This window comes from Rousettus aegyptiacus, unplaced genomic scaffold, assembly GCF_014176215.1.
Source record: "Rousettus aegyptiacus isolate mRouAeg1 unplaced genomic scaffold, mRouAeg1.p scaffold_m13_p_1, whole genome shotgun sequence".
Taxonomy (NCBI): Eukaryota; Metazoa; Chordata; class Mammalia; order Chiroptera; family Pteropodidae; genus Rousettus; species Rousettus aegyptiacus.
The window spans coordinates 142,788,188-142,811,882 of NW_023416284.1; the positions used below are offsets into that span (position 1 = coordinate 142,788,188).

The 23,695-nt window shown below is 40.8% G+C and overlaps 1 protein-coding gene across 6 annotated transcripts; it reads left to right on the top strand.

Annotated features, from left to right (window-relative positions):
* Nucleotides 1-1,370: 1,370 nt before the first annotated feature.
* PRDM1 (PR/SET domain 1) lies at nucleotides 1,371-23,695 on the top strand. 6 transcript variants are annotated; one of them, XM_016155748.2, is made up of 7 exons: nucleotides 1,371-1,577; nucleotides 3,112-3,360; nucleotides 9,963-10,082; nucleotides 13,400-13,652; nucleotides 18,620-19,725; nucleotides 20,185-20,313; nucleotides 20,695-23,695. In XM_016155748.2, exons 1-7 carry the CDS (start codon nucleotides 1,536-1,538, stop codon nucleotides 21,265-21,267), a joined length of 2,472 nt encoding a protein of 823 aa, XP_016011234.2. In that variant the 5' UTR covers nucleotides 1,371-1,535; the 3' UTR covers nucleotides 21,268-23,695. The 6 variants fall into 6 exon arrangements, with proteins under 6 accessions (XP_016011234.2, XP_016011236.2, XP_016011235.2 ...); XM_016155749.2 differs by lacking the exon at nucleotides 1,371-1,577 and adding an exon at nucleotides 1,585-2,842; XM_016155750.2 differs by lacking the exon at nucleotides 20,185-20,313 and having other exon boundaries at nucleotides 1,375-1,577.

Consider the following 23,695-nt stretch of genomic DNA (forward strand, 5'->3'; position numbering starts at 1 on the left):
TATGACTAAGTTGATATTATTTTGTTGGGACTGGGTGTGTGTACGTGGGTGTGTGTGTGTGTGTGTGTTGGGATGTGGGTGTGTATGCACATGTGTATTTAAAATGTTAAAAAAGACATTGAAGCCTACAGTGGAAGAGAGATGATTTTGAAAACCAGCTACATGAGGTAAGCAGGAAAAGTGGGAGACTTCTGTGTCAGTGATCTAAACAGTAATTGTAAAGGGGTACCAGCTATAAATGGACCCTTTACATTACTGTTTCTCTGAATTAGAGGATTCCTTGCTGAAGGCACAAGACCATTGAAGGAAGTAAAGCATCTGGTTTGTTTTGTAATGAGAAGCAGGAATGCAAGGTCCACGCTCTTAATAATAAACAAACAGGACATTGTATGCCATCATCACAGGATGTCCTTCCTTCGACAGAAGACTGACTGGGGCTGTAGGAAAAGCGGACAAGGCTCAGAATGAGCCCCGCTAATTACTGCCTCCGTCTGCCTTCCACTTGCAGTGACCAGTTCAACATTCCCTTTAACTGGGAAACGATTAATGCTCTACACTTTGCTTACACACTACACACTACACACTCCTTGGAAGTATGGCTGTGGGGCTTGGGAGGGTAGAAAAGGCAAAGAAACTAATCTGTAAGATGATAACATTTTCCTATTTCGCTATTTACTAAATAGTTAAAATAGGGAAGTTCTGCCAAATTTCAATGCATTTTGATTGGGAGAAATGGAAGCTTACAGGGTGTGTGTGTGTGTGTGTGTGTGTGTGCGCGCGCGCGCGCGCGCGAAAGAGAGAGAGAGAGAAGAGAGGGGAGAGAGAGAGAGAGAGAGAACCCCGTATTTCATATGCAATAATAGCTTGAGGACTAGACAGCTACATTTTATCACATTAGCTGCAAAAATAATTCACTTGCTCTTTTCAAGTAAAATCTGTAGCGGTGGATTTGAACCGAGGTACTACAACATTTTAAGCTAATTTTTAGGTTTCTCTTAAAGTAAGGAACGTGAGCCCCCTTACAAAGCCACAGCAGGAAGGAGGGCGATCTGGAGTATTTAGAATACAATACAGCCCGAGCAAACGTTGAGGTTAAGTGCCTTCAAAAAGGAGTAGGAAGATTCCAAGTAAATGTTGAAATTCACATGCGAAGAGAGGAAGCTGTCGCAGGCTCGCGATCGGGGGGAAAGCACTGGGCTGGGCTCCGCGCGGCTCCGCCGAGTCCAGGTGTGGCCACGCCTCCCACTTCAAGCTGGTGTTGAGTGAGTCGGACGAATGGGAAATCTCCTTCAGGGAGGGGATAGGAGACGCGGCGTTGGTTAACACAGACTGAAAGTGCTGCGGTGAGACTCCGTCCTCCAGTGCTGCGGCGAGGCAGAGCAGCGCGCAGCACCTGTCCGCCGCCGAGGGCCGGGACGCGGGCGCCGGGGCTGCCTTAGATAAGGAGGGAACCGCCGAGGTGCGCGTCAGTCCCAGCCCGCGAGGGGACGCGGAGGAAATGTGGGCTGTGTAGAGATGAGCGACACTTATCTCCAATGTTGGATATTTGCTTGGAAAAACGTGTGGGTACGACCTTGGTAAGGAACTTGATCTTGTTTTTAAATCTGAAATTGATCTGAAAACTTTTTTTTTTTTGTAACGTATTCGCAGTAGAAACCAGAAATGCTTCTGCTTTAAGGCACTTAGAACTGTCAAACATTTGTAAGACTTTTCCCTTATGAATCATTAACCCTTTCAGTTCTAGGCATAATTGTCAGTTCATTGAAATTTCAGTAGCGGCAACCGCCCACCCCCCGTCAAAGTAACTATTCTGGGTTGGCTTAACTTTAAATTTTTTGTTTTATTTTAACATTTCTTTGGCATCGTGAGTGTACATGTTGCAACTAAAATAAGCAAGGTTGTTTAAACTGTAACCGAGGGAAAGATAACTTCGCATCTGACTTTTTTTTGAAGAGCATCATATTTGGCAGAGATAGAAGAATATAGAAACTACCTTGAAGGACTTCCACAGTACTATGTTTACATTCAAAGGAGGACATGCTCTTACGTGGAAATGATACCCATGTTCCTTTTTATCACGTTCTGCAGAAGTTGATTACCTTTTATTTCTCTTCGGAAAGCACTTTTCCTCCCGGTGAGGGGAGACTTGCGGAAACGTCCTTATCCATTTACAAGTGGAAGCAGAACGTGTCCTCTGAGTCCTCTCTATTTGTTACAACTTTAGTTACAGTAAACTGTAGCACAACAGTGACTTCTGGGAATTTGTACACTTTCAGATTTAAATGGAAAGTGCTATTTGTGGCTGACGGCTCCTGAAGGAATTCTTTCCTGGGAATTCTATTGAACAGTTTTATGTTTTGTTTTTGCTTTTTCAAATTGGCGTGAGATGCCCGCAAGTCGAAAGTCACTGTGGGGTGTTTTCCCCCTTCACCCAGTTTTCTTCCTCTTTGCCCGTGGTCCAAACAATTTCCGAAAAGCTCTACCTCGGTGATGCTGGCAGGATGCGATCCTTTCCAGTCTTGAGAGGATGAAAGACAGCATGCAGCGGGTGAGGGGGGTGGGGGGGCCAAGTTGTTTTGAAAGTTGTTTTGCCTTGGGAGCTGGTGGGAAACTTCAGTCTTCCCCATTTGGAAAAGGCAGGCTGGGTTCCGCTCCTACACCACACGCGCTTTCCATTTTTAGCTTCATTCACAGGCGCAGACAGAGCTCCTTCCTCTTCCTCTCCTTGTTTGTGACACTTTTCTGAGGCAGCTTTTCCACAGCGCTGAGGGTCTGGCAGCCATGACCCCAGGCGTTCTGGGACACAGGACTGAGTGCCCACAACATTTTTCTGCTGTGAGAGGTAAAGCCAGGGATTGTTCCGAGGGGGTTCTTCCCCCAACCCGAGGTTGCCACACTCTTTTTTTCCTTCTATTTTTAAACTTAGAGTAGCATTCTGAAATTCTGCTTCTTCAAGGCAGTCTTCTTTACGCGGCTTTTTGGCTCTTGTTCAACTGTACCAAGCACTCCTCATCTGCATTTAAAGTCTTCAGACTATTGTATTAGTCATAGCCTCTCGGTGGAGAGAGCCACAGGACAATGGGGATTAAAGGCCTTCCCCTTCTCTTCCAGGCTGCCCCCAAGTGTAGCTCCAGCGCTGTGAGGTTTCAAGGGTTGGCAGAGGGAACTGAGGGGACCATGAAAATGGACATGGAGGACGCGGATCTGACTCTGTGGACAGAGGCTGAGTTTGAAGAGAAGTGTACATACATTGTGAATGACCACCCCTGGGATTCTGGAGCCGACGGAGGGACTTCGATTCAGGCAGAGGCATCCTTACCCAGGAATCTGCTTTTCAAATATGCCACAAACAGCAAAGAGGTAAGCCTCTGGTTTATTGCCGAAGAAGATTGGCATCTGAGGCCAAATCTCCCTACTTGCCCTTGAGGCCTCCTATCTCTGTGAGAATCTGTAAGTACCAGTAAATAATTGATCACTTACTTCATGTCTTCCTTTGCTTTCTCTTTGCCTAAGTTAGTCCTGTCTCACTTCCTTCAGCCTCCACTGTTCCATACTAATTAGTAAACAGTCAAATCTTTTGGCAAGATGACATGTCTTGGAAAAGCCGAATTGTAGCATGGGGTGGGCAAAACTGTCCGCAAGCTGGGAGAAAGCCGCTGCACACTTTGTACTCATTGGCCCTGGGTCCCCCAGGTGTACAATAGCTTTTGAGGGAGAAAACTTTTCCTTAGAAAAAACATTTGTTATAGGTTTTTTTTTTTTTTTTTTGGTCTCTTTTTGGTCATTAGATGGCTTTCTTCTTTTTAACAAGCCAGATTTATTGGCTGGGTTTCTAAAATTATTCTCAAAACCCTGAGGTGTTTATGAAGTGAAGTGATGGCGTAAACCGAGAAGAGGTTCATGTAAAAGTGTCCTCTGTCCGGATGACTTCAGACACCTCTGTTTATCTGTGGCAGCTACTTTGCTGGGCTGGCAGGCCGATTCCTTACTGGCCTCTGAAGTGGGTACACTCTTTGTTGCTTCAAAGGGGCCGAAAACCCCAACTTGGAATGAGCAAAGGATTTGTGTTTACCCTTTTATATAACAATTATAGTGAGGCGTGATGTTTAGCTGTGAAGTAACTTGCAGAACCACCTCTTATTTCCAGCACTCGGCTACTGCAGTTGCTCTCACTGCTGCTGGGCTGAGTTGAAGGAATCCAGCCCTCAGCTGACTTTGTACCACCACCGGGGCCGCAGGTCATTGTCAGTTCTGTTACTGCCTTCAGAGAGTAGTGAGAAGAGGATCATTTGCTATAGAAATCCATAAGTCGATACCGGGACTATTCGTTATAGCCATGGCAAATCATTTTCTTCCTTCCCTAAGGAACAGCATTTGAAGGAGCCGAGGAGCCTGTTTGGGAAATACTTTGTCTCTTTCCTGTTTGTGTCTGAGTTCAGTGTTTTTGGTGAGGGGAGACACAGCTGTCTAAAATTAAATAGAGAAACTCTGCTTTGAGTTTCATTAAAGAGTAACCTTTTTTTTTTTCCCCCCTGCTGGGAGAGTGAAGGCGGATTGTATAAAAAGCAAAATTTAAATTGTAGTTGTACATGAACGTTACTAAAAATTTAACCCCAGAGGTCGGCCTTAATTATACCTCTTTCTAAAGTAACATTCTTCTCACTAGAAAGTCTCTTAATATGTGGCCCCTGGAATCAATGTAGGATTTGTTTCAGTATTTAAGATTTGGCTGTGGCTTTAAAAGGTGTAGTGTGTTTTTTCCTATATCACATTCGACCGAACAGTGGTATGTTCCCAGGATTTATTTGTGCCATATTGCCCTGTCCAACCCATTGGGATTGAAATAAATCTCCATTCTGTGGGTCATCTTTGCTTTTTAATTCTACAATGTGCTTATCCTCAATTCGGCTCTTAGCTTAAGTTTTTCAATTTCCATCATTCTATTTAAAATCATAGTTAAATCAGGTAATGCCCTTCGATCACATAGTCCAGGGTTCAGAAAGATAGTCACTTACCCAAGGTGTGTAGGTAGAGCCAGCACTGAGACTTAGAGCAAAGTTCTGACATCCCCAGCCAGTGCCTCTTGATTATGCTACACTGGCCCCTCTTGGTGTCACTGTGGTTTTATTTATCATCTGAACACATTTCAGACTGATCCTTTATTAAGCTTGTTTACTTTGTTTTTCCTCTGAACGTATAGCTCCCTATTTTAGTATGTTAAGCATGCAAAAAAATAAAATAAAATGCAGTACCTGTATTCTTAAAGAGGGTCCTTCAAAACTAACCTAATAAGAGAACAGAGTTCTCTTATTCTATTTTCCTGTATTTTATTTAACTGAAACACTTGACTAGAAGAGTATGTCTTTAGTCCCGAATCATAAAAGCAATCAGAAAACCAACGTAAATACAATATTGTCTTAAGCTGACTCTGGAATTTGTACCTGTTTTTCTGTTTCTCCCTTTTTTCCTTTTGAACTTTGGGAAAGGACAGCTCCCTTCACGTGGTGAAAGAGGACTCTGGAGTTGAGCCATTGTGGCTATGATTGCTGCAAACCAGCTCAGAACAGAGACCTTTAGGATTGATGAAATGTTTACATTACCATTACTCAGTTAGTCCTTTCAGTCCTATAAGCCGTGGAAATAGGAAAAAAGCTCTTCTACACGCAGTTTTTATCTGACTGATTTGACTGATTTAACTTGCTGTTCTTTAAATGTTTTCATTTAAGTAGTAGAAGATGTTACATTATGTACTGTTGTGCTGACATACTTGGGGATTTTTTTTTTAACAAGACCATTTTTCATTATGAATTTGTGCTATGTGTCAGCACCTTTTTTCTTTCTTTTGGTTTAAAAACAAAACATACAAACCATATTTCTAATCCTGACCCTCATTTTTAGATTTGGTTTAGAATCATTCTGCACCTTTAATGAGGCAGTTCTTACTTCCTATTTCCAGAACTCAAACCAAATATAGATGTACTATTCAAAACCTTTAAAACTTTTGTAACTGATGAGTTATTCTTTTAAGGGGATTTTCCCCTCGTCCTCCTGAAATAATTTTCTATGAATACTTGAATACAGAAAGGTCAATTTAAACATTTATATTTTAGAAGCAGTATCCTGTACTGGGGTTGATTGCATTCTAGCAGCTCTGTGGCTCTTTGTCTGACCTCCCAAAGTTGTGTGGTGATAAACATCAGACCAATAATGGGAACTAGCTCAGTGTCCATTTTGATCGAAGTCCATTATTAACTCTAGTCATTTGTAAAAAGCATCTCACCATAACATGTGGTTCCCTTTTCTTCATACTGCCTTTTATTTGGGAGACAATGTACTGAGGCATTACTACATTTCCTATAATATAAAAGTAATTAAGGATGAAACCTTTCAAAAGCATGTCCATTCACGCCACCCTTTTGAAAGAAATGGTATGCATTATAGACTAAAGTCTTGGTCTACAAAAGAGTTCTAGATATCTCAATGAGATATCCATATATTCAAAATAGAATTTTAGGACATAGTTCCATAATGTAGTGGTTAGCATGTCTGCTTTACACGCAGAAGGTCCTGGATTCGTGCCCCAGTGGAGCCACGGTCCATGGTCTACAGCCATGACACCCTGAACAAGCCCGATGTCTGATCTAGGCTGCTAAGCAGGGTTGGGCCTGGTTAGTATTTGGATGAGAGACCACCTAGGAAGACCAGGTGCTGTAAGCATTAATAATAATAATAATAATAATAATAATAATACACAAAATAGAATTTTAATCAAATGAGGCATTTTTAGGAGGGGATTTGAGGAGAGGGAGAGATGGCTAGTAATTAAAATGATCTTAATGTAATCCGGGGTGAGGATGCTTATACCACATTTAAACCTAAATGATGTTTCTCCTTAAAACCCACTATTGTCTGGAAGCCACGGACATCAGGGTGTGTTCTGTAACTGAGGCTACTGACAGAGACAGATCTGCTCACACGGTGGAAGGGTCAGCTCTGCACATAACACAAGGCATTGAAGAGCTTCTGCAGGGCAAGGGAGCATTGAGGCCAGTGTCCTGTCTCTGATGGGTTTATGGAAGGCACACAGCAGCCTGTTCCCAGCAGAAATTCTTTAGGACCCTGGTCAGTTCCAATGAAGTTTCCTTCCTAAACTAGGTGAATACATTTTTAATTAGTCTTTTTAGAACTGCAAGATCCAAGGCTCACACCAAGTCTTTCTGTATCTTTTGCTTGCTCCAAGGACAGAATGTTGTTGGCTAAGATTTACATCTGGATCTTTCCAGGGCCAGAGGGAGAACTATGACTTGATCTTCTACTTCCCATTAAAAACAACCCTGGTTCCTATTCCTCACCATAGTTACCTGGCCGAGCACTGTAATTTAACAATTGCAGCTCTTATGTCCTCTCTGAATAAGATGTCTCAGACATGGATTCGAGATGAAGGTGTTTATCATGTATTAGAGTGCTGGATTGGGAATAGATATAGATGGCATGCAAGCTACACAATTTCTTCCAACCTCAAAATTCTATGAATTTGTGTCTCTCTCCATATGTGTGAGTTTGTATGTATCCTACAGTTCCATGTGTAATAGGAACTTAAGATATTAAAGTTCTGCCCCACTTGTAAAGAAAATCTAATATTGAGGCTCTTTTAATTGTTTGGGGCTTGAGGATTTTCATAGATCTCTCTTCCACTACAGACCCTCTTCTTTTTCGTTGTTCTGTCTTGCCTGTTGAATTGCATTTGTAAGGTTTTAGACAGCAAGAGATATTTCTGGTACTGCCTTATAGCTTCCCCAGTGACTTGCCCATAGTGCTCAAATAGGTGTTGAGTGGCTTATGTCTCCTGCAGATTCCTTTGTAGGAACAGGATTCCAGTAGACTTCTCTTTGGCCATAAGAGGATGTTCTGTTTTCCTAATGTAAAATTGGTAGCTGAAAAGTGAGAGGCCCATTGGTTAGGAACGGCAATTTGGGAAAAACAAAACAAAAAACCTTGACCTCAATGTAATGCGCCTTGTTGGTACTCAAGCTCTGACTCCTAAGACACTTGTCTGCAAGAGGCTATAATTTAAAACAAAGTCGACGAACCAGTTGAGTACCTTTCTTAAAATTACTGCTTTAAAGTGGATATGTTGAAAATATCAACTGCTAATTATTGGCTCACCAACAAATGACATTATTTGTTTTTCCTGTTTGTCATTTTAATATTATGGAATAATCACTCAAACATGAATGCCAAAGGATTGGCGTGTCATAGAAGTCAATTCCGTGAATTTTTTAAATTCATTCGGTTCAATAATGTATCATAAACAATGAGTCTCTGAATAAGTAAGTCTACTTAAGCTTTAGTATATATTTTTATCTCAAGACTGTCCTGAGGTGCTCCTGTCCTCAGTAGTTGTACTGCCAACAAATACCAATAACGACAAACTATTATTGAAAGAGCACATAGATGTAAATGAAGGCAGAAGGATGAAATGAACATCTGCTTTTTTCAGCTCTCTGCCAGAAATTCATAAAGGACCAAAAATAACACTAGCTCACCAACCTTGTTTCAACTTATGTTAGGTGTAGGAAAATATCTTTTTTTTTCTGTCTTTCCAGTCTAGGTATGCTTCATTGGCTTGTATAGTGAATACTAAATCGTTTTTTAAAAACTCATTGGCTGATAAAGAAATGTACATGGGAAAGACCGGTTGTTCCTTCCTTATAGGTGTGCTTATTCTATATCTATTTAAACAGAGGTTTAAATTCTCAGTGCTATTTAATGAGGTGTCAGTGAATATCATAACCAAAATCTTAGATTCCACTGTGAACATTTATTGATTCATAAATTCTAGCCTACCATTTCAGGTATACAATTACACAGGAGCTACTAGGGATAATAAAAACTGGAAACAAATATTATTTTTTGCCTCTCCTCTTGGTCCATTTCAGTGTAGTGTTTAGTAAGTAATTTCTTGGCTCTTTTGGATGAAAAGAAAATAAAAATGGAAAAGTGAGTGAGTGAAAATCAAAACAAAACTGTAAGTGCAAAACGTTGTATAAAGGACTACTTGCAGAGGAGTTTTTGAATAATGATGAATTGCTTCCTGATTTGTGGTTGGTGAGTTTTTTTTCGCCGCCCCCCTCCCAAAGAAATTTACGATCAAGGAGGAACTGGCATAGTTAACATGTTTCTTTAGCAAAGCCCTACAAAGTCAGAATGTATGATACATCCAGTCTGAGAAGGTCATTTCCTCAGATCTCAGAACCCACAACTCTCCTCAGTATAAATTCCATTTCAAAAGAGGACTTTTGACCACTGTGGAGTAGAAGATTCTAGAGAAGAACAGAAGTTACAGTTAGTTAAAAGATCTTTCTTCTTATAAAGAGAACTTGCAAGCTATTAAAAAAAAAAAAAAAAAAAAAAAAAAACCTCATCTGGGATGAAAAAAAAAAATAGAATGCTTGGTTTCTGGTTCCTTAGGTCTTTGTGGAACAACCAAAAAGCATTATTTTGGTTTCTGAGGTTAAAACTATTTTATTCTTCTCAAGTACACTGTTTATGGTTTGAGGGAGAAGGAGAAATAAGAAACTAGGAGCAGACCAAAATGGTCTAACCTGGACTGTCTAATTCTGCAGTATCTGATTCTCATTCTAAAACAGAATGATTACCCTCTCTGTTCTAGCATAAAAAGTATTTAAAACAAAGGACCCTCAGTCACTGGAGAATAATCCTCCAGGTTATTTTAATGCTTTGTTGAATATTTGTTTATGACCTAGGAGTTTCAAAAACGGTCTTGCCCAAAGGTGAAACTCATTGTTAATTATGTAGGTGCCACTAATGTCTGCTCTCCATACCATAATGTCCTCATCGCTGGTTGCAATGACCACTTGATAAATCAATTCATTGAAATAAAAAGATTGGTTAATATTTTATAGTCCAAGTAATCATTTCATATGTTTTACTTTCTTTAGGTTATTGGAGTGATGAGTAAAGAATACATACCAAAGGGAACACGGTTTGGACCTCTAATAGGTGAAATCTACACCAATGATACAGTTCCCAAGAACGCTAACAGGAAATATTTTTGGCGGGTAAGTAGGAAAAATTCTTCCAGATTCATTAAATATTAAGGAAAAAAATGGAGCTAGAATTACTGGGTCACTTCCTTTTTCAACCTGTACGGGCCTTGCCACAAGTATTCAGGGTTCCCATGGATGCAGAATTCTAAGCAAGTGTGATGAAACTAGCTCGATGTTTGGCCCTGGAGAAACAGCCTATAAGTGGTTTGGGATGGAGATATGGACTATATGTGAATCTTAATTTTTGCAATTCATGGAGCTTTGTGATGAAAGAAAACAGTTTGTTACTTGCCTCAAGGGTAGGTTCATTTGCATTTCTTTGCAAGGAAGTAGTAATGAGTCACCAAGCCTTAGATTTCACCTCTTCTTGATTTCTTGCTGAGTTAATGTTAATTGAATGGGAGAATAATCAGATATGATTTGTCTTGAAAATAAATGTCATTAAGGAAGGATGGATGGAAGTTGGCACTTACGGGAATGGAGATGGTCTGGACTAGTCTGCACCATAAAACTATAGGATTTGACTGTATGTAGATTACATCCATAGCATCAGGAAAATGGTTACAATCATGCAAGATGATAAACTCTTCTATAACAACCCAGTCAAAAAGTCTGGCCAGTGCAGTTTTCTTTGGAATATCAGGTTAGAAAGGACCACAAAGTTGAACTAATTTGATGGAATTCTTGAGTAGAAGACCCTGAACTAGGAGTGAACAGAGAACAATATCAGACTGCTTTCCATTTTCCCATAGATTTCTCTGGGATATTTAGTTTACCTTGATTAGAAAATAAAAGTACACTTACAAAATTTATAAGTAATTTTTCATACATACTTGCATAAAAATTACATGACTGTTGCAGAGCCATTATTTGAATCCTTTTCAGAAATAGCTGAATGGTAACAAACAAAAATTGGATTATACTTACTTTGGCCAGTATTCACCTGGAACACTTATATCTTTGGACAAGTATCTTGATAAAAGACATATTTGAGGACCACTCAGAAGCTGTTTCCTAAGACTTTTTTTAAATCCAGAAAGTTTCATGTTTTTAGATTTATTATACTATTTCTAAGCAAAAGAGAGCACTAAGAATTGTGCATGCTCAATTTTTATTTAGTAACTACTCATGCTTAAAATACATGATTTGTAATGGGCAAATTGTAAGTGAGCGCATTTTTGCTTTTATTGCCAATAAAGTCTTGTCAGAAGTGAGCCCTAGAGGTATATAATTCTTGGAGTCACAGGTCTAAATTAAGACAATCTAGCATAAGTTTCATTTATTCATGGTCATTTTGACAAATGGCAAGAAATACCTAAGAACCTCTTATCTCTGCCCCAGTTCCCTGGTTCTTTAAGAAACTGAAATGCTTTTTTGAGGAGGATTTATTTGAATCATTTTTTTCACATGCAAAGGATATTGTAGGAGATAACTTTTCATATGTTGTTAAAAGCATCCTGGTTTTGCTGGCAGGAATATGAACATCTGTTGTAAGGAAAGAAAAAGTTTCATGCAAATTACACAGTCAAAGAAGAGAAGGGATGTTCAAGTTGAGAAACCAGTGACATTTCTTGTAACTGTACTATGAGTCAGCACGTTTTTAATCTTCTTGATAATATATGGAAACGTAGTGAGGTGATAGGGAGCAGTGTTCATTTGACGTATGCATTATTTTATTTTCTTGTGGGTGTGTGTGTGTGTGTATGTGACTTCATGGCATCAATATTTCTGTTTTTAAATGAGGATACAGTAAATCGTAGTCTGTGGAAGGCTGACTGGAATCAACACACCCGTAGCTTTAGAAAGCAGTTTCCGCCCAGCGAAGAGTGCAAGAGCGATGGAACCCCATGTTCCTGGAAGTTTGCACATCAGAGTAAACAAACTTGAAAACCCCTCTTGATAGCAGAATTCACCCAGCCTTGTTCCATTTTCTCTTAGCAAAACACACCGCAAAAGCTCTCACAAGCTGCTTTGATGAAGCCACATGTATTTCCCCCTTCACAATTTACAGGAAGTTACTCTTAAAAGAAAGTGATTCTGGTGTTTACTGCCCGCGTTAAAGGGACAGAGTTCCTTTTTGTCTCTGATAAAGTTTGAGCGAAATACAGAACCGATTTATAGACTAACGCAGTCAGTATGTGACTAAGAGCAAAGCAATAACCTGCTGTCCGGTTAGAGCAATTTCTGCTATGAACCATGCCCTCACTACTTGGAGACTACAAGTTGCAGATGACCAGGTATTGATTATATACATATAAGGAAATATGTAAGTCTGAAGAAAAGGGTGGTACATCTTAAAAAGAGGGAGAGAGAGAAACTTTCTGTGGAAGGGTAAGGAGTTTGCTTATGAAGTAATTTCAGTAAGAACAGGTATTTTGATGCGTCTTGTTTTGACCTCTGCCTTTTCACTGAGTGGCCTGAGCGCATCTGTTAACCAGTAGTTATTACTATGGGGCAAACTTTGAATTCTTCATTATGTGTTGCCTTTAAAGAACGACATAGTGTCTTCCTGTTCTTTTTCCAAAAACACATGCCTATGGCTGTCAGTCGGTGTTTGGACCAACCTCCTCACAGAGACGAGGGTTCCCTCTTCCCTCCTTTGACAAGGCCATACATGTTTATCAAGAGGAAAAGTGATTCTTCAGTAGACTGTCAAATTCTGGCTTCTGTCCCGGTGTTCTCTTTGTTATGGCAGGTGAAGTTCACCTTTGCCCCACCCAGTGTTTCCACAAAAAGGCAAGGTTCCAAGTATTCATATGAACAAGTGTTACTTCTGGACTCAGAGGCTTGGGGGTGGAGGATGTTTGCATAGTTTAAGCCTTGGGCGGGGGTGTAGGAAATGGCAAGTACAGAGGCCATAGAAAAAGTTGAGAGACTCAGTTTGACGTATTCACTCGGCTTGGTCTTCTACCCAGTGACTCAAAGCATTAAAAGCCAGCATAATCGGAACTCAAGTTAGTAGTATCGCCCATCTGCCATTCGCTGTTGTAGCAAAAGTAGGACTCCATGGTGGTTTGATCTGTCTGTTGGCAGCTCCTTAAATGAAATTTTGTGTTTCGTTCATCTGTTATTTTCCCCCCACATGTGAAAAGATGATAAAACCGAAATGGAAAAGGTAACTGACAAAGTGCGTCTTACCTGTTTCCGCCCTTATTTCTGCTGATTCAAGACTACCTTGGCTACAGCGATTAGATTCTTTTTCTAACTAAGCGATAGGAGACCAGAAATCACACAGAGTACTTGCTGTGTTTATTCTTAGCAGGTGCAGGGGAAGCTTCGCCTGGCTTTAGGGCTGACTCTTTAACATGTCTGCCTTCTCTTTTGGACAGATCTATTCCAGAGGGGAACTTCACCACTTCATCGATGGCTTTAATGAGGAGAAAAGCAACTGGATGCGCTATGTGAATCCTGCACACTCTGCCCGGGAGCAAAACCTGGCTGCGTGTCAGAACGGGATGAACATCTACTTCTACACCATTAAGCCCATCCCTGCCAACCAGGAGCTTCTTGTGTGGTATTGTCGGGACTTTGCAGAAAGGCTTCACTACCCTTATCCTGGAGAGCTGACAATGATGAATCTCAGTAAGTGGATTACAGAACAAAAAAAAATTTAAATACCAGTCATTCATGTCAGTCCTGCCCCTATGAGCTAATAACATGTTGCTTAATTATATGGCTTCATCTGTTGGGCCAAGTAGGTGGTTTAAACCAGGGACTAAGAAGAGAGAAAATATTTTTTTAGTTCCTATTTCCTATTATAAAACTCGATCATTTAAAAAGCATTAAGAGCTACTCTGAGTGTCAAAAAGTTACAGGAAGAAATACACGTTCCACTTTAACCTGTCTAAAAGAGAGCAGGTAGGAGTATTAGATATTGGTCCTGACACGCCGAGCATTGAAGATATAGCCCCTTGTTTGTGGTAATTTGCCAGGGCTTAAAATTTGTATTGGCATATTATAGAGATGCATATTTGGTTATCAAGTTATGGTCTGATGTGGAACATAAAAGATTGATTGCAGAAAAACTCAAAGCTATAATTTTTCACATACTATTCTAAATGAATAACAAGATTTTATATCTTAGCTTCCTTCCTTATGGTAAAAACCTAATTATCTGATAACCTGATCAGTATTGCAGTACCCACCTATACTTTATCTTAACAAGTTCTCAGTTCCTTAGGTTTATAAGCTTTTACTTTTTTATTTGGTTAAAGATGCTATCATGACCTCTCTTAGACATTCTCAAGTGATCTCTATGAATGATTTAAGAATTACCATAAAATTCCAACCTGTTGTAACTATAGCTGCATTCTTAGTTACACTAAGTTTTAAAGCATTTTTTAAGATTAAATTTAAATTTTTTAATTAAATTTTAAAACTTTTCAGTTTAAAAGTTTCAGCATTTAAATGCTGACATTTTTGTAATTTTTTGTTTCAATATCATTTCGAGCTTAAGAGGAAGTTGCAAGACTAATTCAAGGAATTCCCAGCCACTCTTTATCCAGATTCATCAATCGTTGATATGCTATCCTATTTGCTTTATCTGAAGGCTAAAGTGATTTAGTTCACACTTTCACCTTTAAGACATTTGGAATGAATGTTAATATTAACATAGACTAGCATTTTGACTTCAACTTTAGGACCAATTAACGAATCAATTACTTACCCTAGTCAGGTATAATCCAACACTATAGCTATTTGGTGTTCATTCCACAGTGCCTCATTTACTTGATTTCTCTATGATCTCAAGACTATATTTGTAGTTTTCTGAAAAGCAGGGGCTATAAAAGCTTGAGGACGCCTCCTCCTCGTAGAATCACCTTTTAAATTTGTGTTCGTGGTACACACACACACACACACACACACACAAGTGTACCCCTGAGCTTCAGGAAAAAGTCTTAGAATGTTCGGAAATAAACTGGCTTTCGGCATGGGCATGATAGGTATAATCAGGTCCTGGCCATAGGTAGCTCTGTTCTTTTCCCTCTTCTCTCTTCAGTGCTCTCAAGAGTCTTCTGTCATGTCCCAGGAGCCATTCAGTTATTTCACCACCTGTATACGCCAGACCTAGTGCTCAGGGCCTAGTGTTAAAGACAACATATTCTAGCAGAGCATCTCATGGAGACATGTACTGCTTCCTCCTAACTTTCTCAGCATAGCAAGTCACTTCCTCTCGAGGGTCTCCTTACATTCTTTGAGCTTAATCATTCATGAATTCAGAGAAAGACTGATGTTTTTTAAACAGTAACTCCATTTCAGGTGACCCACCCCGGTGACTTTGCACCAACCACAAGAAAGCATTTTTGCATACGTCCCTCACTCTCTGCCAATCAAAGAAAGGTTTTAATGACCTCGATTTTTTTTTTTTTTTTTTTTTTTATTCCCCATATGAAAGGCTTCGTGCAGTATTTTGAGATTCAAGGGCTTATCCTTTGTGTTCGGAAGCAACTTTCCTACATCCTGTGAAATGACACCTTTCTTCCTTCAAATACCCCTTTTAGCTTAGGCAGAATTTTTTTCTAAATGGTAATTTAACGAAAATTTTCAAGTACCCTTTCATTGTCCAGTATTCATAGTAAAGAAGGAGAGTTAACAATAACCAGTCACATTAAGCCAAGACTCCCACTCCCAATTGTGAAACCAGTTGTCTTAGGTGTGGTAACTGATGATCGAGACTCTGATCAGGAAAATTTCCACTATTTCATCAGGCCTAATAGGTAGATTGTGTCTACAAGTGAGTTGTGTTGGCTTTCCATGCTTCAAGCACAATGAGGGTCTGTGCCAGCATCTCCGTGAGAGCTTTGAATGGTAGTGATGGTTCAACCAGTAGAGTTTTAAGAAGAGATTTGAAGCAAAGGTAAAGAAAAATAACTAGCCAGAAATCACAAATTGGGATTTAAAAAAAAAAAAAAAGGCGAGGGGGGGATCGGAGCTATTAAGTTTAACTCCTACCCCTCCCAAGTTTTTCGGTATTTTTTTCTATCTATCTAACTAACCCATCTAGAAAACAGTTGACCAAATTATAGACTTCTAAATGTTAATCTGCTTTCTCAGTTTCAGTTGAAAACAGACTTTGTTTTGCCTACTGCAGAACTTCTAGGTTCTTTCTTGTAGTCTTGGGGGTTCTTATTATAGATCGAAAATGTGAGTCGGCATAATTAAGCCATTCAGAGCCTTCAGAAGCAGTTCACTCTTGAAATGACTCTGACCGCCTACAGCCATTTAAGATTTAAGAACAAAAACAGATCTTGATTTTCTTTTTCATGTTAACTCAAGCTGCTGCTGAGTGGGAGAGTCAGAAATGACACCAGTCCCACCGATTACTCAGCTGCTAAAGGATGGTTTTCTGAAGTATACCTTCATATGGATGCCATGATTTCCACCTTAGCACATCTTAAGAAGGGCTCGTGCTTTCCTCTGCATATTGTTTTGGAATAAGATATAAATTTGTTTTTACGAAGGCATAAGAAATAGCAAACATTTATTTTGGATTTATGACATGCTGGGCACTGTGCTAAGTATTTTGCGTAGAAAATGATGAATTCTGACTTTTTTGTTTGTTGGCTCAATCATTGGCTTTGTCTCAGTTCAATAATTGAATTAGTGAGGTGCTTAGTAAGAACACCTGACTAAATAGGAGAGACAGTGCTGTGGATGGACTTAAACTTTGTGCTTATGGCTTTAATTTGTTGGATTTTAGAATTAAAGGAATATCGAAGCCACTAGAAAAATTAAGAGAGTTAGATGTAGTTTGCTATATAAAAACGGCAGAAAGTTATGATGATGAAGTGTCTTGTATTTTCATTATATTAAGGTGAGATCTTTTTTTTTTTTTTAATGTGGGCCTATACAGATACCTCCAAATCATTCTTTTTCACCTCCGTAAAATTCCTTCCTGCGGCTGTGAGATAGATGCCTTGCCTATCAGTTTTCCAACTTAGTTGTCTCTCTTCCTTTACCATTTCAGCTTTAAAAAACAAAAGTGACAATTTGAACTTCCTGCCTGCTGGGCCTCACTGAAAGACTGATATTGGCCTGATAAGGGGATATTTATTTTGGTTTAGTGGCTTCAGAAATCCCTCTCCCTCAACAAGCTTTCCATCACTCCCCCCATCAGCATCTTCCCTGATAGTGTCTTGGCTGTGTTTATTCTGGGGCTGCTGGCTCACCCGGGAGTAACTGATAACAGCATGCAGCAGATAACATTCTCTGAGGGGCTCTCAAACTGGAATCAGATCCCTGAAGCCTGTCAGCCTAGAGAATAGATTTGAAGAGTTTGGAATCTGGGCTTCCATTGAGTTCATTTCTAGACCTATCAGATACCAAGCCTGGAGTTTTGTCTCAGTAAACCAAACAGGGACCTTTCTTTTTTTTTTTTTTTTTTTTTTTTTTTTTTTTTTTTTTTTTGAGATGAGTGATACTTTTACAGAGGCTTTAGCCTGATCCCCCCAGATCTTGTTCTCTTATTATGCTAAGGCCAAGAGCTCTCTTGCTTCTCGCGGTATCTAACACACACTGTCAGCTGATGCCTTCAACTCGCTCCTGCTCCTAGGGCAGGTGTTCACAGTGGAGTGATTGCCCCCCAATAACCCAAGCTCCAGCTAAGCAGCATATGTTTTACTTTTGATTTCCAAACAAGGCCGAGCAGGGAATTTTTGGTCTTCCCTGCTCTGGCTGGTGTTTTCCTGAAGGCATCGTTTATTCTGTGTGTTAGGAGGGGCAGGGCTGGCAACGGCCTGGAAATGCCCTTTTCGTTGCTGCTATTCCTAAATAGTATATTTACCAAGTAATCATATGCCGTCTTTTGGAATAAATGCTTTCATCTTAGCTGCCTGCTTTCTTTGGTGTTCTAAGTAATTGAACTGGCTTGGGACGTGCCTGTTGTGGTTTGGCAGAGATGACTATGTCACGCCTTGTGATTCCAGGGGACAGCATTGCTGGGAGCGTGGTTAGAACAGATAAAGCCTCGGTGAAATTTTTGTGTTGTCAGCAATTTGAGGGGAAGGGGTGGCATCTGTATTTCTAATCTCTTATTTGGCAAAGGCAGTTTGAACAGGGTTTTTATCAAATTTGTATTAAAGGAGAATCGAGGCGAAAATTGATGACTGCTTATTACTTGAAATGAGTCTTACTCTTTCACATCTAGTTCACAGGGTGTGCTGATTTCCTCAGAATAACACTTATTAACCTATGACACCCCTGACCCCAGTATTTTTCCACCCCGTTTTAATGGAGGCAGGCTCTCCTGTTCTAGCTTGAACAGCACTTTTCCATCATAAGACTTTTTTGCTAGTGGAAAGAACATAATCCAAACGGTGCTATTCATTTGATTGATGCTGCCAGTGACCCCGTTTTGCTGAGAAGGAAATGGAGCCGTGTTTTGAGTGAGTGGCCCCGAGCCCTCCGGCACAAGAGGGTGTTGAGAAACCAGGTGTCTTTCACTTGCGGCCAGCTGGTGCTCAGGTTTTCTCAAGGAGAGGACAACTTTGGCAATTTCACTTCAGTTCTCTGTACCCCTCTGAGTAATCATCCTTTCTTCTTTATCTCAGCACAAACCCAGAGCCATCCAAAGCAGCAGAGCGCTGAGAAAAATGACCTTTGCCCGAAGAATGTCCCCAAGAGAGAGTACAGCGTGAAAGAAATCCTAAAACGGGACTCCAGCCCCTTCAAGGGAAAGGACTTCTACCATTCGAACACTTCGCCCTGCACTTCAGAAAAGGACACGGACGGCTTCAGAAAGAATGGGAGCCCCGAAATGCCTTTCTACCCTCGGGTCGTGTACCCAATCCGGGCCCCGCGAGCAGAAGACTTTTTGAAAGCTTCCTTGGCCTATGGGATGGAGAGGCCGACATACATCACTCACTCCCCGATTCCGTCCTCTACAACACCCAGCCCCTCAGCAAGAAGCAGCCCCGACCAAAGCCTCAAAAGCTCCAGCCCCCACAGCAGCCCGGGGAACACTGTGTCCGTGTCACCTCTGGCTCCTGGCTCTCAAGAACATCGGGACTCTTACCCTTACGCCTATGGCACTGAAGGTCTGGGTGCTTACCCTGGATACGCGCCTCCCCACCACCTCTCACCGGCCTTCATCCCCTCCTACAATCCTCACTACCCCAAGTTCCTCTTACCCCCCTATGGCATGAATTGTAACAGCCTGAGCACTGTGGGCAGTATCAATGGCATCAACAACTTTGGCCTTTTCCCCAGGTTGTACCCCGTCTATAGTAATCTCCTCGGTGGGGGCAGCCTGCCTCACCCCATGCTCAACCCTGCCACTCTCCCCAGCTCGCTGCCCTCAGAAGGAGCCCGGAGGTTGCTTCAGCCTGACCATCCCAGAGAAGTGCTGGTCCCAGCGCCCCACAGTGCCTTCTCCCTCACCGGGGCCGCTGCCAGCATGAAGGACAAGGCATGTAGTCCCACCAGCGGGTCTCCGACTGCAGGGACAGCTGCCACGGCAGAACACGTGGTGCAGCCCAAAGCTACCTCAGCAGCAATGGCGGCCCCCAGCAGTGACGAAGCCATGAATCTTATGAAGAACAAAAGAAACATGACTGGCTACAAGACACTTCCCTACCCCCTGAAGAAGCAGAATGGCAAGATTAAGTATGAATGCAACGTTTGCTCCAAGACTTTTGGCCAGCTCTCAAATCTGAAGGTAGGCCTCAAAATACAGTCGGATGGTCTGCTGGTATCTGTACCTGCAGGTGCACACACCGCTTTCGTATTTAGCTTGCTTTCCACAGGTTGTAAATTTTATTTTCAGTGATGTGAGACAGGCTGGGAATCCTGAATATGGGTTTCATTCTGCTTTCGCCACTTCTGGCTGAGTGGTTTCGGACAAGTTACTTCACCTCCCCTGAGTTTCCTCTGAATGCTACAGGCATGGGGTTTGGGCTAGGAGATCATTTTAAAGTCCCTGCTAGCCTGTGACTTTTGTTCCTTCAGCTCAAACAAAAACAAACACAAAAACATGGGGCTTTATTCATTCCGTTTAAGACTTTGTTTTGATGCTGTTCCTAAGATGTTTGCATCATAAATGCCTGAGTCCTTAGGCAGAAATATTAACTCTTCCAGCCATCTAAGAGCAGAGCTAACATGTGTGGCTTCTTCCCAGGTCCACCTCAGAGTGCACAGTGGAGAACGGCCTTTCAAATGTCAAACTTGCAACAAAGGCTTTACTCAGCTCGCCCACCTGCAGAAACACTACCTGGTACACACGGGAGAAAAGCCACATGAATGCCAGGTGGGCAGTATTTTCTGGTTAGGACTTTTGACCTTTGTGGAAAATGTCTGAGGAGTTGCCCTCCTCAGGTCATAGAGCCCGCAGATTAAGCCAACGCGGAACTTCTGCCTTGCCACGGGGTGATAGCCCTGTACCTGCTGTGAGCTGAGAGGATGACACAGCCGGCTTCCAGTGGGTGGAAAATGGCAGGGGAAATAAACACCACCTCATGCTCAGTGTGGCCATATCGCCCTGTTTGCTTAATGCCACACCATAGGTACCACAGGAAGGCTTCCCTCCTGAGTTGCTGGGTGTTGGTTTGTAAACGCGCCCCTTCCGTTGGCAACTCTTAATCTTCTGGTCTTCCCCTTTCCCTTCTCTGCCCTCTTCCCCACACTGTAGGTTTGCCACAAGCGATTTAGCAGCACCAGCAACCTCAAGACGCACTTGCGACTCCACTCTGGCGAGAAACCTTACCAGTGCAAGGTGTGCCCTGCCAAGTTCACCCAGTTTGTGCACCTGAAACTCCACAAGCGCCTACACACCCGGGAGCGGCCCCACAAGTGTGCCCATTGCCACAAGAGCTACATCCATCTCTGCAGCCTCAAGGTCCACCTGAAGGGGAACTGTCCAGTGGCCCCGGCCACAGGCTTACCTTTGGAGGACCTGACCCGAATCAACGAAGAAATCGAGAAGTTTGACATCAGTGACAATGCCGACCGGCTCGAGGACATGGAGGACAACATCGATGTGACCTCTGTGGTGGAGAAGGAAATTCTGGCCATGGTCAGAAAAGAGAAAGAAGAAACTGGCCTGAAAGTGTCTTTGCAAAGAAACATGGGGAATGGACTCCTCTCAGGGTGTAACCTTTATGAGTCATCAGACCCGTCCCTCATGAAGTTGCCTCACAGCAACCCACTACCTCTGGGACCTGTCAAGGTCAAACAAGAAACAGTTGAATCAATGGATCCTTAAGATTTTCAGAAAACGAAAAGTGTTTTGTTTTGTTTTTTAACTTATGACTTGGAGAGTCAGGGTGCCTGTAGCAAGTTGTGTATACATAATTCCAGTTCTGCAAAGCTCTCCTGACGGCAAATGGTTTCCCCTCACTTCTCTGGAATTAAAGAAGGAACTCCAAAGTTACTGAAATCTCAGGGCATAAATGAGGCAAAGACTATATATACATATTATATATATATATATATATACTTATTTACACCCCATCTATATATTTGAACCTGTGTATTTTAAATATTTGTGTGAATATGTTTGCATAGCCTTCCCATTGCTAAGACTATTGCCTAGCCATAATTATTTTTTCAATGATAATCCTTCATAATTTATTATACAATTTATCATTCAAAAGCAATAATTAAAAAAGTTTACAATGACTGGAAAAAATCTTGTAATTTGAGTATAAATGTTATATTTTTGTCTTGTGGCCATTCTTTGTAGATAATTTCTGCACATCTGTTTCAGTACCTAAGATTGAGTAAACAAACACATTACTTTAGTCAACCTCATTCTATAGTAATGGTTTGAAAATGAGGTTTGATATTGCCAAAGTTAGATGGTTTATGTGGTAATTCATAGGATCATATCATTTGAACAGCATTTTATAATTTGGGGATATGTGTGCAGAATTACCCAATAATACCTTTGGTAGAAAAAAACAAGAAAGGGAATCTTGTATGTTTCTGTAGATAGTTCAGTTATTTTCCCTAGCTATAGATGTACTAGAAAGGTGACAAGGCTTTCTTTGCCAACCTGTCCCCCTCTCCTAACAGCAGGGCCGCCCCACCCTCAAAGTCATGTGACCATTCAGAGTGGCCACGTGACTTCTGCATCCCACCTTATTATCTGAAAATGTGAAGAAGACAAAATGCCATGTTTAAAACCACTGCTAAATGTTCCCAAAGCACAGATGGTTTTGTATGTGTGAAGTTTGGGAGCTTGAGTCTGAGTATTGTTTTCGTCATTGGGTTTTGTTGTTGTTGTTATGTCAAAATTGCACAAACGTGGTGCTCTACCAAGAAGGATTTGAGGTGAATAGGCTCAGGCCACATTTTAAAACCAAAAAAAAAAAAAAAAAAAACGAAAAACGGGTATTCTCGTTGTCTTAGGGTATAAGCGGGTAATGAACGTTCCTATCCCCAACACATCAATTGCATTCTTTCTGTAAAACTCAGATTTTCCTCAGTATTTGTGTTTTTACATTTTGTGGTTAATTTAATTGAAGATAAAAGGGCATTGCAAAGTTGTTGAACAACAATTACCTCATCGAGTGTGTCCAGTAGTGCAGGAAATGATTGATGTCTTACCTAATGGTTTGCTACTCTAGACGAGAAACTTAAATGTGCTCCAGAAAGATGGAATGGGTGCCATTCTATCTTTTACCCTGCTAAGCCCAAAGATTACATGTCAGCATTCAAGGTGTAGCAAAGAATGATGTATATTTATAAATCTATTTATACCACTATACCATGTGTATATATAATATATTTATAACCACTTAAATTGTGAGCCAAACCATGTAAAAGAACCTACTTTTCCTAAAGGCAAAAAAAAAAAAAAAAAAAATCAAACCCTTTCTGAGACTTTGCTTAACACTCAATGACCTCACAATCATATTGGTGAGCTTGGGCACCCCTCGCTATTATAAAAGACCCTAAAACCTTTGTGCAAAGGTGGGGACCACATAACAACAAAGGAGAAAGAGAGACATTGTTTTTTACTATTAAGGACAATCTAAAATGGCTTTATTTTTGTTTTGCCACATTATGATTATGTGACCACACCTAAGTCACAGAAATAAAAATTCCATTATTACTCCCTTTACCACTATAACTTTTTCTCTCTTTCCTTCCTAAATAGCTATTGTATCACTATACAATCTGGTTTATATATTTAGCATTTTGTTCATGGCAACTAACAGCAACCAGAGACAACAAATTTAGGGTAATCCAGGGAATCCTAAGAGCCTTACTGACATTTTTTTTTATATATCAGTGTATCAGTGTTTGAAAATACAGTCCTTAGTTGTAGGTAAACCAAAGCATCACACTCTGACATTGACACCACATACTTTCTATTCCCAACTACTCATTTGTTCTCTTTTTCCCCTTTTGTGCTTTCTCATGTATGGAATTTTTACCAAGACCTGCACAGTGGCTTGAGACTTCCTGCTTTTCTGCATTGTCTAACTTTTCCTTCCAGGCCTCTTACATGTGACTATTGAGCCCACAATCAACAGTGGTTTTATTTTTTTTCCTCAAAGTTAAAACTGACCAAAGTTATTGGCTTTTTACTTTGCTAGAACTATCTTATGTTTACGTACTGGTTTACATTGTTATTTATGTGCAAATTGTTAAAGTGTAAATTAAATACAAATGTTCATGCTTTA